At 41.2% G+C, this 17,604-nt stretch overlaps 1 protein-coding gene across 1 annotated transcript; it reads left to right on the forward strand.

Moving 5' to 3' along the window:
* The first annotated feature begins 1,940 nt into the window (after nucleotides 1-1,940).
* On the forward strand, nucleotides 1,941-6,454 carry LOC123237386 (sodium-dependent lysophosphatidylcholine symporter 1-like). The gene is made up of 2 exons (XM_044664277.1): nucleotides 1,941-2,376; nucleotides 6,349-6,454. The coding sequence occupies exons 1-2, from the start codon at nucleotides 2,156-2,158 to the stop codon at nucleotides 6,371-6,373; spliced, it is 246 nt and encodes an 81-aa protein (XP_044520212.1). The 5' UTR covers nucleotides 1,941-2,155; the 3' UTR covers nucleotides 6,374-6,454.
* The last annotated feature ends 11,150 nt before the right edge of the window (nucleotides 6,455-17,604 follow it).

The raw sequence follows: 17,604 nt of genomic DNA on the forward strand, positions 1-17,604 counted from the left end.
AGAAAGGAGAGAGAGAGAAAGAAAGAAAGAAAGAAAGAAAGAAAGAAAGAAGGAGGGAAGGAGGGAAGGAAGGAAGATATCAAGAACTACTGGTTTAGACTGACCTTAATTTTAAGAGAGAAAACTGGGGTTCAAGAATGTTGTGACTGGGGGTGTAGTGAGGTGGCTCAGTAGATTGAGAGCCAGGGCTATAGGTGGGAGGTTCTGGGATCAAATTTGACCTCAGACACTTCCTAGCTGTGTGACCCTAGGCAAGCCACTTAACCACCATTGCCTAGCCCTTACCCCTCTTCTGCCCTGGAACCAATACATAGTATTGATTCTAAGGTAGAAGGTAAGGTTTAAAAAAAAAAATTAAGTGACTGGCCTCAGGTCACATAGTTTCAGCCCTGATAATGTAAAAACACCTTGTTATATAAGGTAGAACTGGGATATATTAGGACTACTAATGGACCTCTGGGAGTCATGTCTAAAGGGCTGTCTCTAACAGCAGTTCATTTAACCAATTCTGACATCTAAAGGCAAGGGAAGTACCCTTGGGGCCTGGAGAGAAGGGAAGATGTCTGGGAAGGTACTATCACCATGGAAACCCTTATTGCTACTAAGAGACCTTCATTACTCTCGAACCACTCTCTCCCTAAGTTAAGGCTGCTCTTGCCTCTTAACATAAGCCAGAGCAGGCCCTTAGCCTGGTATCAGGAGATGGGGCTTTGAGTTCTGGCTTTGCCACTGACCCACTTTATGCCCTTCTTTGGAGACATACTTTTCTCATCTGTAAGAGGAAAGGGTTAAAGGAGGTGGTCTCTGTGGTTCCATCCACTGCCAACACTGCATGATTCTAAGCCAGAGTAATACTTTACAGGTGGAGAAACAGAAACTCAGGAAGGTGAAATAAAAGGATATCAAGAATTTGTGGCAGCATCCTAGTCTCTCACTCTTTCCATGAACACACACTGCCTTCAAGGGCAAAGGACAGGGGCAGGGGGCAGGGGAGGAATATCAGACTTGCCTGATTTCTTTGGCAGAGCCTGGGTCAGAAATGTGGGACCAGCTGGGCAGGTTTTTTAGGATTTAGAGCTAGAAAAGGACTTTAGAATTCAACTTTTCTAACTTCCTCCTTTTGAAGAGGATACAACTAAGACCCAGAGAAGAAAAATGACTTGCCCGCCAGTATGTCACCCCACTCAGCACACAAGTCCTCTCCACCGCTTCCAGTCTCTGCCTTCCCTCTTATAGGTCCATGCTCCCAGACGCCATGGATGACTTCCAGCTAAAGAACCCCAGCTGCCAGAACCTGGAAGCGTTCTTCTACTCTTTCTACATCTTTGTCAACAAGTTTGGAGGCGGTTTGGCCTTGGGGATCTCTACCATGAGTTTACAGTAGGGTTTGCTTTACCCTTCTTGTTTGTGGTTGGTTTAACAAGGGCACCTTTGGTCCTCTCTGCGAGGCAGCTACTTTGGCATCCTCTTCCTCTCCCAGGTAGATGGCTACATTCTCTCCCATATACAGTAGACAGGTCTTAGGAGCACTGAGACCTCAGTAACTCTTGTAAGGGGATATACCAACTCACTTGTGAATTTTGGATGTGAGGCTTCAGGGCTTTCCCTATAACGGATGAAAGACCTGGGGTGTTCCTGGAAGGTGTGAGAAATTTAAGGTTTTCCAATGATGGCCCTGGAAGATCATCACTGTGTATATTATTACAGGTTTTGTCACTAGGGGATAGTAGGGGTTAGGGTATCCCTAAGGGAGTTTCAGGACCCATAGAAATTCCTTAGGGAAGATAAGACCCAAACTTGTCCTAGAGGTTACAAGTTCTAGCACAAACTACATTGTATGTTTTTATCTTGATGATGACAATTCAGAATCACAGGGTCACCTTGAAAAGGAAAATTAAAGGAGGAGATGCCTCTAAAAGAGAATGCAGCCAAGGGTGGGATGCAGGTGAGAAGGGCTTTAGGAAAATGATGCTGGGATGTAGGAACATTACTAAAAAGCCCCAGTCCTGTTTTGATACTATTGGCGGGAGAGAAGGAAAGGTTTAATATTGTGGTGGCACATTCATGAGTTTACTAACTATGGCTACTTCTTACCCACAACTCTTCCCCTCTAATTCTTGCTAAGCAGCAGATAGCATGGAAGTTGACCTCAGAGATGACCACGGGCACAATATCCCTGACTCTCCACTGTGTGTTTAGTTTTGCAGGATACCAAGCTGGGAACTGTGAGCCAAACCCTATGGTCAAACTGATTCTTCGGGTGCTCATGGCCCCCATCCCTATCACCCTATTAATCATTGGCCTGACTATCTTCTGCTTCTACCCCATTGATGAGGAAAGGAGGAAGGAGAACAGAGCAAAGATGGAGGCAGCCAGGTGAGTCCCCAGACCTCTCTGTAAAATAGAAGAAAGGGTCTGGTCCCACCCCAAGAATCCTGGTTTAGTAGAAAAAGAATGTCCTTGGACTAGGAATTGAGGGAAAGGGAGATAATACAATATACAATAGCATCCATTTCTAGAGTACTATATAGTCTTCAAATTTGTTAGGGAGATAAGGGTAAAGACTGTTGCAGATGGGGAAACTGAGTTACTAAAATAGGAAATGACCTGCCTAGGATTATACAGTAAATAGCAGAGCCAGGACTTAAATGCAGGTCTCCTATTTCCAAGACTAGAATGCTTTCCTCTGTGCTATGCTGTCTCACCATACATACAACAAATAGTTGCCATGCTAGAGAGAACATCTAATTCAGTTCTGAGTTGGGTGGTGCTGACAGTGAGAGTTCGGGGAACAAAGAGAGAAAGCAATATGAACTGGAGAAATGCCAGAGAGCTTCCCAGGGAAGATGGACTTTGCTGTCTTCTTCAGAGGAAGCACTACGAGGAAATTGTCCACCAGGCATCAAGACAGTAAACATCATAATCCTTCATTCATTCAATCAACAAACATTTATGAATTGCCAGTTATATATAGGACTCTGTGTTTAGTGTTGGGAACCCAAAGATATATAGCACATACTCTCTTTCCTGGCTTCTGCAACCCTGTGTTTTCAAAGCTCTCTTGAAGAAGTTTCTCACCTAAAGAAAGACATGTACACAAATAGAAATGATACAAGGGAGAGTAAGATTAAGCCTATTGGAGGTCCAGACACACTATGAAGAATTGGTAGAGGGAGAGAATGCATTGGAGAGAAAAAACAGAGACATCAGAGAAAGCCTTCATTGAATCGATGTCTGATTTGAGCACTAGAAAAAATGGAGATAAAAATAGATTGGAGGAATCCATTCCAGGCATAGGATATGATGTGATCAAAGGTGTGGAGATGGGAGAAGACATTCCAGAACAAAGGATGTAAAGTATTCCAGGCTGAATAGAATTCAGGATATGTGAAAAGGAGTACTAAGACTAGGTTGAAAAGATAAATTAAAGCCAAATTATGGAGGGTCTTGAATACCAGGATCAAGAGATGCTCTTCTTTCAGGAGATTATTTGAAGGTTTCTTAGTAGAGCTATGAAGGACTGTAGTAGAGTGAGTGGAAGACCACTTGGACAACAGAATGGAAGTCAACATGGAGTGGAGGGAGACTGAAAGGAGAAAGACCAGTTAGAGGCACTTATAGGAGTCAAAGTTCCAGAAAGGGGGAGAAAAGGGTTATTATAGTGGGAACTGAAAGAAGAGGCTTGATTCAAGATATTTGGTAGAAGGAAAAATGGGAGGATTTGGCATTTGTTTGGATCCAAGGGCTACTACCTTCTCTGAGCCTGAAGGAAAGGGAAATAGGATGAAATAGAATGCTGAGGATTAGAAAGAGAATGGAAGGGATCAAAGATGACTTCATAGTTAGAAGCCTGAATGATTTTAAAGGTGAGACCTTTTGTGAATAGTGAGAAATTGGGAGAGGGGCAGGTTTCGGACATGAAAGTGACATGCTCAGATTTGGTCCCACTGAGTTTCCATTCTTGGATGCCAGTTGGACATCCAGGTGGGAACTCTCCAGTAGAAGAAAGAGAGGAAGGAAGAAAGGAAGGAAGGAAGGAAGGAAGGAAGGAAGGAAGGAAGGAAGGAAGGAGGGAGGGAGAAAGAAGGAAGCAAGCAAGGAAGCATTTATTAAACACCTATGATATGCCAGAAATGGCGCTAAGCACTTTACAAATATTATCTCATTTGATCCTCACAATAACACCGGAGATCAATGTTATTGTTATCTCAATTTTACAGTTGAGGAAACTGAGGCAAATAGATGTTAAGTGATTTGCCCAAGGTCACATGGCTAGTAATTTCTGAGGCTGGATTTGAATTTAGGTATTCCTAAGCTGCACTCGGGTGCAGCTGTATCCAGTGCACCAATCTTGGACTAGAGCTTTAGGAAGAAGTTGTAGATTTGGAAGTCATCTATATAAGGGTTATAATTAAAGTCACTGAAGTGGATAAATCACCAAGGAAAACACTGAAGAGGGAAAAGAGAAGAGAGCCAAGAACAGAGTCTTGAGAGAGATGTTTAACATTCAGGAGGAAAGTGAGGAGCCAGAAAAAGAGACTGAGAAGGGGAAGTAAGAGATAAGAAAAGAACCACAAGATTATGTTATGAAAGGGCAATTGGTAGCTCAATGGATAGAGAGCCAGCCCTAGAGTCAGGAAGTCCTAGGCTCAGACCTAGCCTCAGACACTTCCTAGCTGGGTGACCCTGAGCAAGACATATAACCTCCATTGCCTAGTCCTCACTGCTCTTCTGCCTTAGAATCAAAACTTCGGGGGCCAGCTGGGCAGCTCGGTGATTTGAGAGCCAGGCCTAGAAACCAGAAGTCCTAGGTTCACATCTTCCTAGTTGTGTGATCTTGAGCAAGTCACTTAACCCCCATTGCCTAGCCCTTAGTACTCTTCTGCCTTATAACTAATACACAGTATTAATTCTAAGACAGAAAGTAAGAGTTAAAAAAAAAAATATATATATATATATATACATATATATATATGTATATTCAAGATAGGAGAGGGCATTCAACCTAATCCAATCCAACAGTCATTTATTAAACACATATTATAGGAAAGTCCTATGCTACATAGTGGGAATATAGACAAAAAAGAAAAAACTCCTCAAAGAATTTACATTCTGTTGGGATGATATAATACGTATACAGATAGATAAATTTCAGATAGTTGAAAAGGGAGAAAGTTGTGGGTAGGAGGGAGAATCTGAGCTGAACCTTGAAAGAAGCTAAGGATTCTGAGATGTAGAACTGAGGAAGCAGCACATTCTAGACATATTATCCCAAGCCTGTGCAAAAGAATGGAGATGGGAGATGGATTGTTGAGTTTGAGAAATGGTTAGCAGGCAAATTTATATCAAGATGGATGGTACAGTCCACAGTGTCAATGGCTGCCCAAAGGTCAAGGAAGATGAGAATAGAAAAAAATGCCCATTGAACTTGATAATAAGAAAAAAATGGTTTCATCAAGTAGGGGGATGGAAGCCAAATTCCATGGGATTGAGGAAAGAGTGATGAGGAAGTGGAGGAATTTGGCAATATACAGGGATGGAGGGAAGGCAAAGAATTAAAAGGGTGACAAGACCAAGGAAAGGCATTTGTTTAAAGCTAGAAGAGACCCAAACATGTTTATCACCTGAGGAAGAGAAAACAGTAGAGAGGAAAATATTGAAGATGAATGAGATAGGGTGGAAGTGATTGATAGATCAAGATCTCAAGATGGAATGAGACTGAGTATATAACTTTACAGTATATGTTGAATGTATAATTTTAGCTTTAGCAAGAAGGAGGGTATCTTTTCTACTGAAGTTGGAAGGAAGGAGGACAGAATTAATAAGGACATTGAAGATTAGAAGACTGAAGGGGATCAGAGGGGGTTAATGTGCAATAACTTCAACCTTCTAAGTAAAGCAGGAGGCAAAATCATCTGCTGAGAGTAGCTAGTGGTAGGGAGAATGGGCTTAGAGTCTTAAGAGAAAGGAGAGGGTTTGAAAGAATCACTTGGGAATATAAAAAAGAATGAAGAGATGAGCAAAAAGTTTGCCATGGAGCAGCAAGGATCTCCTGGAAGTTAGATAACACAAATTGATAGCACATTCGAGGCAATTTTAAGATTTTCTTCAATGCTTGGCAGCTTTGGTACAAGAATACCCATGGGTAGAGGGTTAACAGGGCACTTAAGGGAGTGAGAGTCTAATGACAGCCAGGGCCTGAGCTTGAAGGAACACTGTCCTGGGGCCACAGAAGCAGAGACTACTTGTAGAAAGGAAGAAAATCTCTAGTTAACCCCACAGTAGCAGCTCTCATGGCTGCTTCAGATAGTATTTGCTCCCAACCTCTCCCTGTTCTTCTTCCTACAGGGACCCATTATGCCAGCAGTTATGATCCCAGAAACTAATTCCAAAAGGGAGCTCAAGTGCTACTTTGCGTGATCATGAGGATGCTGGTACAACTGAAGGAATGATAAACCTTTTCCATACAGCTTTTCTGGGGAAGGTTCCTGTTTAATCAGCCATCCAGCTATGTCAGTTATTTGAGGATATGTGCCAGACCCAGAGGAAAGAATGCATTCAGAGGGACTCCAAGATATCTCCTTGCATCCTTCCTGGTTGAATACATGACCTTAGCAACATATGCTGTCAGTTCTGGAAAAGAACTAGAGATCAGCCAATCCAAACCTTTTATTATGTGGCAAAAAGAAGTGAGATCCAAAAAGGGCAAATGATTTATCCAAAGCCTTAGAAGCAGGACTAGCTCCCAGTTCTCTTGACTCCCAAGTCTTGTGCTCTTCCAAGGACACTACATTGCTTCTCCTTGAGTCTCTAACTCATTGAGGTAAATGTAGCTTTGGATTATATTGACATAAAAGAGATTGCCCTGTTTCCTTTGTTGTAGAGAGTAGAGAGGAAGCATGGTCCTAACTCTATTCCTAAAAAGGTCCATGATAACCAAAGCCGTCCAAAATGTTTACCACTTTGACAGGGCTAGGTCTACAAGTCCAACCTCTTCTACAAAGATTCATCTTCAGATAGGCACCGAAAGACTGAAATATCAGATCAAAAGAAGTTGAGGTTCAGTGGGGTAAGAAGATTCACCCAGTGACTTAGCCAGTAAGTGACAGGGCTGAGATTAAAACCGTAGTTCTCTCTCTTTAATTAAGCCTTATGCTCTTTCCACTTAGCCTCTGTTTGCCTCAGTTTCCTCATCTATAGTAGGAATCTTCATCTGTAAAATGGAGCAGCTAGATGGCACAGTGGATAGAGTCAGAAAGCCTGGAATTGGAAAGACATTTTCCTGAATTCAAATCTGGTCTCATACTTACTAGCTATGTGACACTGGGCCAATCACTTAACCTTGTTTACTTCAGTTCCTCATCTGTAAATCAGCTAGAGAAAGAAATGTCAAAGCACTCTGATATCTTAGCCAAGAAAACCCCAAATGGGGTCACAAAGAGTCAGATATGACTGAAACTACTGAACAACAACCTCTTTCCACTGAACTCAGCTGTCTCTCTATCACATTGAGAGACTGTGGCAAAATTCCAGGGGCATTCCAAATAGTGAACTCCTGGCATTTGATGCTGGTCACTTCTGTTGCCTTTATCCAAAGGATTAAATGGCCCCCCTTTTTTTCTTTTAACATTTGTTTTACTTTGTTTCAAAATTTTCAGTTAGCAAAACCATTTTCTCTCCCTTTCAGTAGAAAAGAAAAAAAAAAAAAGCAGACCTCTTGAAATAAATGTCTATAGCCAAGCAGAACAAATTCCCATATTGAAATACAAATCTCAGTCTGCACTGAACCCATCACTCCTTTATCAGGAAGTAGGTAACATACTTTGTCAGTCCTTTGGAATGTAGTTGGTTGTTGTATTGATCAGAATTCTTAAGCCTTTCAAAGGCATATACACTAACAAAGAGTATAACTCAGGTAAAAGTGGTGCTGCATTGGGGAGTACAGAGAAAAATGGGTCCATTCAGCAGGAAATAGGTGCTTCAGTTTGAAAGTTTGCTCCTACTAGAGGGGAAGGTGTACTTGAAAGGCATTTTCTGAGAAATGGGATTATTATACTCTAATTTGGGGTGGCTGTCCTGGAGCTGGCCAATCTGTATATCAGGGATTGGTGCAAAATATTATGGGAGTTTGTTATCAAAGGGAAAAAAATAAAGTGGTGGTAAATAAAATATTATTTGAGATCCAGGTATACTAACCTTTGAAAAATATGGTTGTCAATATTTTTCCATGAGTATATTCTATAAGTTTGTAGCCTCTCATAAGGGGAGACCATCATGAGGGCTTCAAGACCATTGGGCCTAATCTTATAACAAAGATTCTCTTGCAAAGATTCTCTAAGCTATAGAGAAAGCTATAGCCTCCCTTAAGAGTAGACTATCATGGTAGTCTTTTTTTTTTTTTTTTTTTTTTAAACCCTTGTACTTCGGTGTATTGTCTCATAGGTGGAAGAGTGGTAAGGGTGGGCAATGGGGGTCAAGTGACTTGCCCAGGGTCACACAGCTGGGAAGTGGCTGAGGCCGGGTTTGAACCTAGGACCTCCTGTCTCTAGGCCTGACTCTCACTCCACTGAGCTACCCAGCTGCCCCTATCACGGTAGTCTTAAGAGAACCATGCCCAGTCTTAAAAGACCCTCATCAGACATATTTGCTACAAAGATGTTCTCCTCCAGTTCCCTACTTCCCTTATAAATTTTAGGTGCATTTGTTTTGTTTGTGCAAGAACTTTTGACATTTTATGTAATCACATGTGTTCCTCTTTATCCCTCATTTGGTCATGGATTCTTCTTGTAACCATAGATCTGAAACTGAGGGGCAGCTGGGTGGTTCAATAGAGAAAGAGTGCCAGGTCTGGAGTCAGGGGGACCTGGGTTCAAATCTAGTCTTAGACACTTCCTAGCTATGTGCCCCTGGACAAGTCACTTAACCCCAATTGCCTAGCCTTTACTGCTCTTCTGCCTTGAAACCTATAGAGATATCAATTCTAAAGCAGAAGGTATGGTGTTGTTTGTTTTTAAAAAAAGAAGAGAAAGGTACTGAAAAAGAATTTCTTACTTGTTTTTTACATTTGTTTAGGATGTCACCCTGTGTGTGTATGTCATATATTCATTTGGAGCTTGTCTTAGTATAAAATGTGAGGTGTTGGTCTAGACCTAGTTTCTGACATGCTGCTTTACAGTTTTCCTAACACCTTTTGTTAAACAGTGAGTTCTTAACCCAGTAGCTGGTATCTTTGGGTTTATCAAACACTAATCTGCTAAGTTAATTTGTTTCTCATCTGTTTCACTAACTGACTACTGTATTTCTTGGGCCAGAATAAATAGTTTTGATGATTACTGCTTTATAATATATTTTAAGATCTGGTATTGCTAAGGCTCCTTTCCTTCCCACATTTTTGTTTTCGTTTTTTTTCATTACCTTGAGATTCTGACCTTTTGTTCCTCTGGATGAATTTCATTATTTAGAGGACGTTTTCTTAATGGTCTTGAGAACACTGCTCTGGCCCTTCACTTGCCCCTTTTTCAGTAACTACTTATCGACAATATTATATCCAATTGGCTGTTTAGAGTGCAGAGTGAGGGCTTTCAGAGACAAAGGATAGCACTCTATATGGCTACAGAGTTTGGCTCCTCCCAGGCTCTTATTTCTCTCTAGATAGGTCCCCTCAAAAGTCTCATTTCATTTACTAGTTCTGTCTTGCTTTACTCTCCCTTCAAATTTGAAATAAATAAGGTTCTCCTCTCTCTGGTTCAGGTTTTCTATAGCCAAGCCTGTAAAAGCCTGAAGATACCAGGAATGGCCATTGTTCTTCCTGATCCTTGTGCCCCCAAATCTCTCTCTCTCTCTCTCTTTTTTTTTTTTTAAACCCTTAACTTCGGTGTATTGTCTCATAGGTGGAAGAGTGGTAAGGGTGGGCAATGGGGGTCAAGTGATTTGCCCAGGGTCACACAGCCGGGAAGTGGCTGAGGCCGGGTTTGAACCTAGGACCTCCTGTCTCTAGGCCTGACTCTCACTCCACTGAGCTACCCAGCTGCCCCCCCCCCCCCAAATCTCTCAACTCAGCTTCCAAACGTTTTCCAATTATATATCTTAACTATTTCTCAGTTTCTTTTCTGCAAAATTTCCTAGAATCATAAAATCTGGAAGGGATCTCAAAAGTCATCTATCCTACACTAAGACTCACGGGATATTTCAGCTAGAAGGAGCCTTAGAGCACAAAGTATTAACGTGTTTCAAGATGTTAGAAATTATTTCCTCCACGTTAAAGACTGCAGCCCAGAAGAGTATTAACTTACCCAAGGTCGCACTGTGGCCAAGGACTGAACTAGGTTCAGTGCTCTTTCCAGTATGTCACACTAATTCTAATAGTAGCAACTTTAGGAGATCATTGTATTTATCTTAAAAGGATCACTCCTTAATTATCCATTTTGTAGATTATCTGTGAGAAGCCTTTAAGCCTGGGTTGATTTCTCCTGGCCACTAAGGAGCATACTCCTGCCCAGTGGCATGTTCCTTCTATCTAGACCTTCCATGCTTACAATAATCACTTTACCTTTTCCAAATATTTACAAAATAAATCTGTATCCCTCAAAATCATCCTATCATACAAAATCAAATTCAATCATTCAACAAATATCCATGGAGTACTTATTATGTGTGAGCAGCAAGGTGGTACACTGGATACTACTGGGGCCTATAGTCTGGAAAACTCATCTTCCTGAGTTCAAATCTGGCCTCACACATGTCTTAGCTATGTGACCCTAGGCAAGTCATTTTACCCTGTTTGCTTTAGTTTCCCTCTCTGTAAAATGAGCTGGAGAAGGAAATGGCAAAATATTCTAGCATCTATCTCTGCCAAGAAAACCCCAAATGAAATCACAAAGAGTCGGATATGACTGAAAACAACTGAACAACAACTGAAAGTGACAGTCAGCAGCTAGGTGGTATTTTGGATAGAATGCTGAACTTGGAATCAGAAAGACCTGTGTTCAAATGCAACCTTAAGACATTTACTAGCTATGTGACCCTGGGCAAACTACTTAAATTCTGTTTACCTCAGTTTCCTCAACTGTAAAGTGGAAATAATAGCACCTACTCTTCAGAGTCATGAGAATAAAATAATATTTGTAAAGCTCTTAAAAACTTTAAAGTGGGGGCAGTTAGGTAGCTCAGTGGATTAAGAGCTAGACTCAGAGATGGGAGGTCCTGGGTTCAAATCTGGCCTCAGACTGCCTAGCTGTGCGACCCTGGGCAAGTCACTTGACCCCCATTGCCTAGCCCTTACCACTCTTCTGCCTTAGAACCAATACACAGTGTTTATTCTAAGATGGAAGGTAAGGGTTTAAAAAAATTAGAAAAAAGAAAACTTTAAAGTGCTTTATAAATGCTAGCTATTATTATTTAGCCTGTGTCCCAGTTTCCTCATGTGTAAAAGTGAGGGGCTTAGATTGGCCAATCTCTACAGCTCTTTCCAGTTATAGATCTTATGATGGAGGCTCTTTTGGATTATTCATTCCACTTCTCTTGTCTATTCTTATGAATAATTGGGAATTGCATGCATTTTATCTTCTTACTCCAACCCCTCAGGTTTGTAGATCTAAAACTCTCATTCTCTAGATCTTCCCCCATTCATCAACATGTACATGCATAACTTGCTAGTCCATTAAATAACTGGCTCTGTAATTTCAACAACTGTCAGAGCAGGAAGGACCTAGAGAACACCAAATTCATCTTGATTTTGCAGAAAGGGATCTGAAATCCAGAGAAGAGAAGTGATTTGATCAAAGTTGCATCGCCAATAAATGGTATATCTGAAAAAAGAGCAAGGATCTGCTAACTTCTAGTCTCAAGTCCTCTTGTCTACATATTTATTCTGAGAATAATTCAAAATTTTATTTTAGGCCAACAATTCTTCCCTCTCCAGGACAGAAGGAAAAATAAAATTCCAGAATGTTAGAACTGAAAACTTAGAAATCATTTAACCTAATATCATTCCCCACTTAATTATAGACAAGGAGACTGAGGCACAAGAGTTTAAATATACAGATAGTAGCAGAGCCAGGTTTAAAAATCCAAGTTTTAAAAATTCCAAATCTTGTGTTCCAAGTCAATAAGCCACACTGCCTTTGAAGACAAGTACATGAATAAATTATAATATAAAGTTAAAAGTGACAAAGACAGTGGGATGAGGAAGAATTCTCTGCTTTAAGGAAGAGAGGATCCAGCTTGAGGGATCAGAAAGGGCAACATGAAAGAAGCTGCACCTGAGCTGGGCCTTGAATGAAGGAAAAACATAACCTGGGTTGTCAGAAGCATGTTCCATCCCTTCTGGTAGGAGCTGCCACAGCAGTATTGTGTGTGTTAAATGTCAGAGCTTGTGAGTTATGACCAAAAACTCTATCTAGCTTACTGTACATCTTCCAAGTTCTCTAGTACATGCCATATACAACATGCTTTGATAAGTCTGCAAGCACTCTTAAATATTGGCTACTTTCCATGCTAGACTTGCCCATAGAAAGAAGATAGTTCTTATTTTAAGGAGTTCTCTGTGTGCATCTTTCCAACTTGAAGGAGGCCTCCCAAATTCTACAAGATTAACATTTTTGTCTAATTTGTTGCTGCTTTACACAATATATGACTTCCCCGAATGGTAATCTGTGGATGATGGAATTTGTCTAATCTGAATGGAAGTTTCATTGATCCTAAAATTCTTCTTTCTGTTATTGTATGTTCAATTATGATGTTGCTAGTTTTGCCCCTGAATTTCTGAATTGCAAAACCATTGGTCTCTGAAGTGTGGGAAATAAATATGATTTGACATCAGTCATGGATTGATGCCCTTCTCCATTAAATCTCTAATAAGAACCTGATACTCATGGGATAAAGTCACAAAGCCATCCTCTTCCAATCACATCTCACCTTGTTGATGTCCCTCCTAAAACATGGCACCGAGAACTGAACACAATACACTCCAGATTTCAGTCTGTTCAGGGTCAAGTGTAGCATGTAGGACTGAACAACTGACATCCATGAATGCAGCCTAAAGTGTTTTTTAAGTGATTTTTGCCTGCCTGGTCATACTGTTGATTTATTTCATTTGCCTGTCTGATACCCCTCCCCTGTCAGAACAGAGCCAGAGAACAAACCACCCACATTCCCTACTTACTGATCCAAGCAAGTGGCTTTTTAAGGGAAAAATGCAAGGAACATATATTAATCAGCCACACAGTCATTCTCAGGTCCAAGAAATCCCAAATGCTGGAATGCATAGCAGAATGAATATAATTGAAACATTCAGCAGCCAGGAGATGACCAAACATTATTTGGAACCAGTGGTCCTATAGGGCTAGTCATGGTTGTGGGTTTTTAAAATAGAGCTTCCAAGTAGCATGAATGCATAGCAAGCTACTCATGGGACCAAGGAATGACCCGATGAGGATCAATACTGCAGTCAGACTGATAGTGGACAAATGATTTGGCTGATCAGGATGAGGAACTCAAGCAAAATCTAATTATAATTGAACAGATGAAAAATTAGAGCTAAGCAAACACTGGAAATAATAAGTGAGAGTAGATTTGGAGCTGAAAGAGAGCTTATCCAAATCTCTTATCTTCTGACTTTCCTTATTACCAACCTCCCAGAAGCCAGGGCTTAAAACCTCAGTTTCATTTTTTACTCCTCACTCACCCCACAGAGCTAATCAACTGTTACCAGATCTTATTGTCTCCACCTTCAACTCTGTGTCCCCTTCTCTGAACTCACAGTCATTACCTTAGTTCAGGACCTCACCACCTCTCATGGGATCCTGCATTAGCTTTCCAATTGGTCTTTTAGCCTCAAACTTCTTTCCATAGCAATTCTCAAAAGTGATATTTCTATTGTAAATGGGGGGGGGGGTGTTTAGGAGGATAGGGATGTAGTTAAGAACAAGTTGGAGAAGGATGGGAGTCCCCTCCTCCCTCACAGCCACCCCTATTACTGAGAGACAAAAATGGCATCCTCTTGGGAAAAGGGGAATCCCGGAAGGGCATGCCCCTGTTGAGGGGTTGAAGGAATGATATCCCCTCAAGGAGAAGTGAATGATACCCCAATTGGATGATGGTGCAAGTCGGGAACACAGAAACCCTTCCTTGCTCACAACAAGTCAGACTCAAAATGGAGATCAGCCTGCCTCCCTCCCCAGTAAGTCTCCCTCCAATAGAACCAACGCAGATCTGGCCTTGAAGGTACTTGGGTGTTTAATCAAGAACAACAGGGGTAGGGGGAATGAAGGTAGGGTATCAGCAGGAAAAAGGGTACAGTATCCCTAAGCCAAGGTCCGTCACTCTGGCAAGTATCCACCAAGCCTCAGACCTGAAGGTGAGTCAAGGTGTCCCTCAACCAGAGCTTCTCCTTCCTAAACCCACTAATAATATCCTATAACCTATATTGCTTTAAGTCTAGATGAGATACTGCTGGGCAAAGCCCAAGCGAGGCAAGCGGGGCTCAGGGAACGGCTCCCCACAGGAAGTCCTGTAACCCTAAACTCGGTTAACTCGGTTGATGATATGAGTGAATGTTGGGAAGACAAGATTTCACAGGTGCAGGTCTCCTATTCAAGTCAGGAAAAACCAAATGGCCACTTCAGGGGATCTCAGAGCCAGATTTCACAGCCTTTCTTTCTCAACCCCAAAAGCCCCTGGTCAGGTTTTTTTCCTCCTAAAAATCTCTGCTGTTCCAACAGGCACTTCGACTCTTCTTCACCCCCAACATTCCGTGGCAGTTTTCCAAAAATGTCAGGGCTTGTCTCATTCTTATACTATGCAAATCAAAATAACTCTGAGGTACCACCTCACACCTAGCAGATTGGCTAACATGACAGCAAAGGAAAGTAATAAATGTTGGAGGGGATGTGGCAAAATAGGGACATTAATGCATTGCTGGTGGAGTTGTGAAATAATCCAACCATTCTGGATGGCAATTTGGAACTATGCTCAAAGGACTTTAAAAGACTGCCTGCCCTTTGATCCAGCCATACCACTGCTGGGTCTGTACCCCAAAGAGATTATAATAGGGGAAAAGACTTGTACAAAAATATTTATAGCTGCACTCTTTGTAGTGGCAAAAAATTGGAAAATGAGGGGATACCCTTCGATTGGGGAATGGCTGAACAAATTGTGGTATCTGCTGGTGATAGAATACTTTTGTGCTAAAAGAAATAATGAACTGGAGGAATTCCATGTGAACTGGAATGACCTCCAGGAATTGATGCAGAGTGAAAGGAGCAGAATCGGGAGAACCTTATACACAGAGACTGATACACTGTGGCACAATCGAATGTAATGGACTTCTCTACTAGCAGCAATGCAGTGATCCAGGACAATTCTGAGGGACTTATGAGAAAGAATGCTATCCACATCCAGAGAAAGAACTGTGGGAGCAGAAACAGAGAAGAAAAACAACTGCTTGATCACATGGTTCGTTGGGGATATGATTGGAGATTCAGACTCTAAACAATCACCCTAGTGCAAATATTAATAATATGGAAATAGGTCTTGATCAATAACATATGTAAAACCCAGTAGAATTGCACACTGGCTATGGGGGGTGGAGGCAGGAGGATGGGAGAGAAAGAACATGAATCATGTAACCATGGAAAAATATTCTAAATTAATTAATTAAATAAAATAATTTTAAAGTGATATTTCTAAAGCATAGGTCTAATCTAGTCCCACATCTTCATTTTTTAAATATAAGGAAACTAAGGTCTTAGGGCAAACAGGAAATGAAAGAGGCCAACTCTGGACATAGGTTCTCTTGACTCAGTAACTAATACAAATTGTATATTAATTATTAAAATAATACTCAGAGTCAGTAATCTTTCCATAGTGCCATATTCATAGCTCTGGAGAAGGAAAAGTCTGTATAAAGCAAACCTGAGACTCTTGGCTTCCATAGATCATAGGTTCATAAGTCTATAAGGTTAGTAGCTGGGATGGACACATAACACTAAAGCTTTGAGAGGTTCAGTGACTTTCCCAAGGTCATCCAGTAGTCAGTAGCAGAACTGAGATAAGTTGGTTTTAGCTAGATTGCTTGTCTAACTGCAGCCATTGAGCTTGCTATTTTACCCTTTCATTTTTCTGGAAGATAAAACTGAGGTCCAAAGAAAGGAGTTTCCTATACAGTGAATACTATGCATTGCATTTGTTTTCAGAGGGACCTAAAGAGTTGTCTGAGTGAACTGAGAATGAGTTTAGAGGTTCTTTACTGAAATGAGTGACCAGAAGATCTGAGATGATACAAACATCTTGGACAGCATGTTCTGATCTGTAGAATGTGCACTGAACTGAGATTTACAGTTACACAGGGACCCATTCTCTGAAACTGCTCACATCCACTGAGAAAGTAATCAGAAGCACAGGATATTGCCTGCTTTGGGAGACTGGGAGCCAGACCATAACTTCAGGTTTGTGAGTTCCTGTCCATTGGCCACTAGAATAAAAGTAGAAAGAACTTGTTTTCAGTTTCTACTAGATAACTATGCCCATCAGAATATTATTGTTAATATACTTTTGCCTCGAAGAACTTAAGTGCACTTGGATCCACTTCCCATGGCTGGTATCATATTAGGAGATTGGTAAAGACATCCCTCTCCTACCCCTCTCAATTCTCTTCTACCCCATTGGCACCATCACAGTTTTTTTTCTCACAAATTCAATTAGCCCAGATGAGGAATGTACATTTTACTGTGCTGGACTACTTTAATTTTTTTTATCAAGTCAATAAACATTTTTAAAGTGCCCATCATGTGCCATAGGGCAGCTAGGTGGCCCAGTGACTAAAGCATTGGGCCTAAAATTAGGAAGTCTCAGCTTCCTAAGTTCAAATCTGCCCTTAGCCTCATGCTAGATGTGTGACCCTGGGCAAGTCACTTTACTCTGCCTTTGTTTTCTCATCTATCAAATGAACTGGAGAAGAAAACAACAAACTACTTCCATATTTTTGCTAAGAAAATCCTAAATGGTATCACAAAGAGTCGGATATGAATGAAAAAGACTTTTAACAAAATTCATGGGTCATGCACTATACTAAACACTGGTTTACAAAGATAGCCCTTGCTCTTGAGGAGCTCCCAGACCATTGTGGGAAACATGCAAACAATTACATACAAACATATTTTAATACAGGATAAATTGTAATCAACAGAGGGAAGCCACTAGAAATAAGGTATGGGAAGGCTTCTGATAGAAAGTGAAATGTTAGCTGAGACTTGAAAGCAGACAGAGGAGCCAGGAGGCTGTGATGGGGAGGCAGAGCACTCTAGGCTTTTGGGAAAGCCTATGAAAATGCAGAGAGTGGGAGCAGCTAGATGGATAGAGAACCAGAGTCAGACCTGGATTCAAATGTGGCCTCAAACACTTCCTGTGTGAATCCTGGGCAAGTCATATATAATCCCAGTTGCCCAGCCCTTACTGCTATTCTGCCTTGGAATCAATATTTAGTATTGATTCTAAGACAGAAGGTAAAGGGGAGAGAGAAAGAGAGAGAGAGAGAGAGAGAGAGAGAGAGAGAGAGAGAGAGAGAGAGAGAGAGAGAGAGAGAGAGAGAGAGAGAATATAATCAGT

The sequence above is a fragment of the Gracilinanus agilis genome, chromosome 2 (genome assembly GCF_016433145.1).
Source record: "Gracilinanus agilis isolate LMUSP501 chromosome 2, AgileGrace, whole genome shotgun sequence".
In the NCBI taxonomy this organism is placed as follows: Eukaryota; Metazoa; Chordata; class Mammalia; order Didelphimorphia; family Didelphidae; genus Gracilinanus; species Gracilinanus agilis.

Coding starts and splice junctions, on each gene's coding strand:
- LOC123237386 (XM_044664277.1), top strand. CDS start 2,156: ATGACCACGGGCACAATATCCCTGACTCTCCACTGTGTGTTTAGTTTT. Junction 2,377..6,348: donor GCAAAGATGGAGGCAGCCAG/GTGAGTCCCCAG, acceptor TTCTTCCTACAG/GGACCCATTATGCCAGCAGT.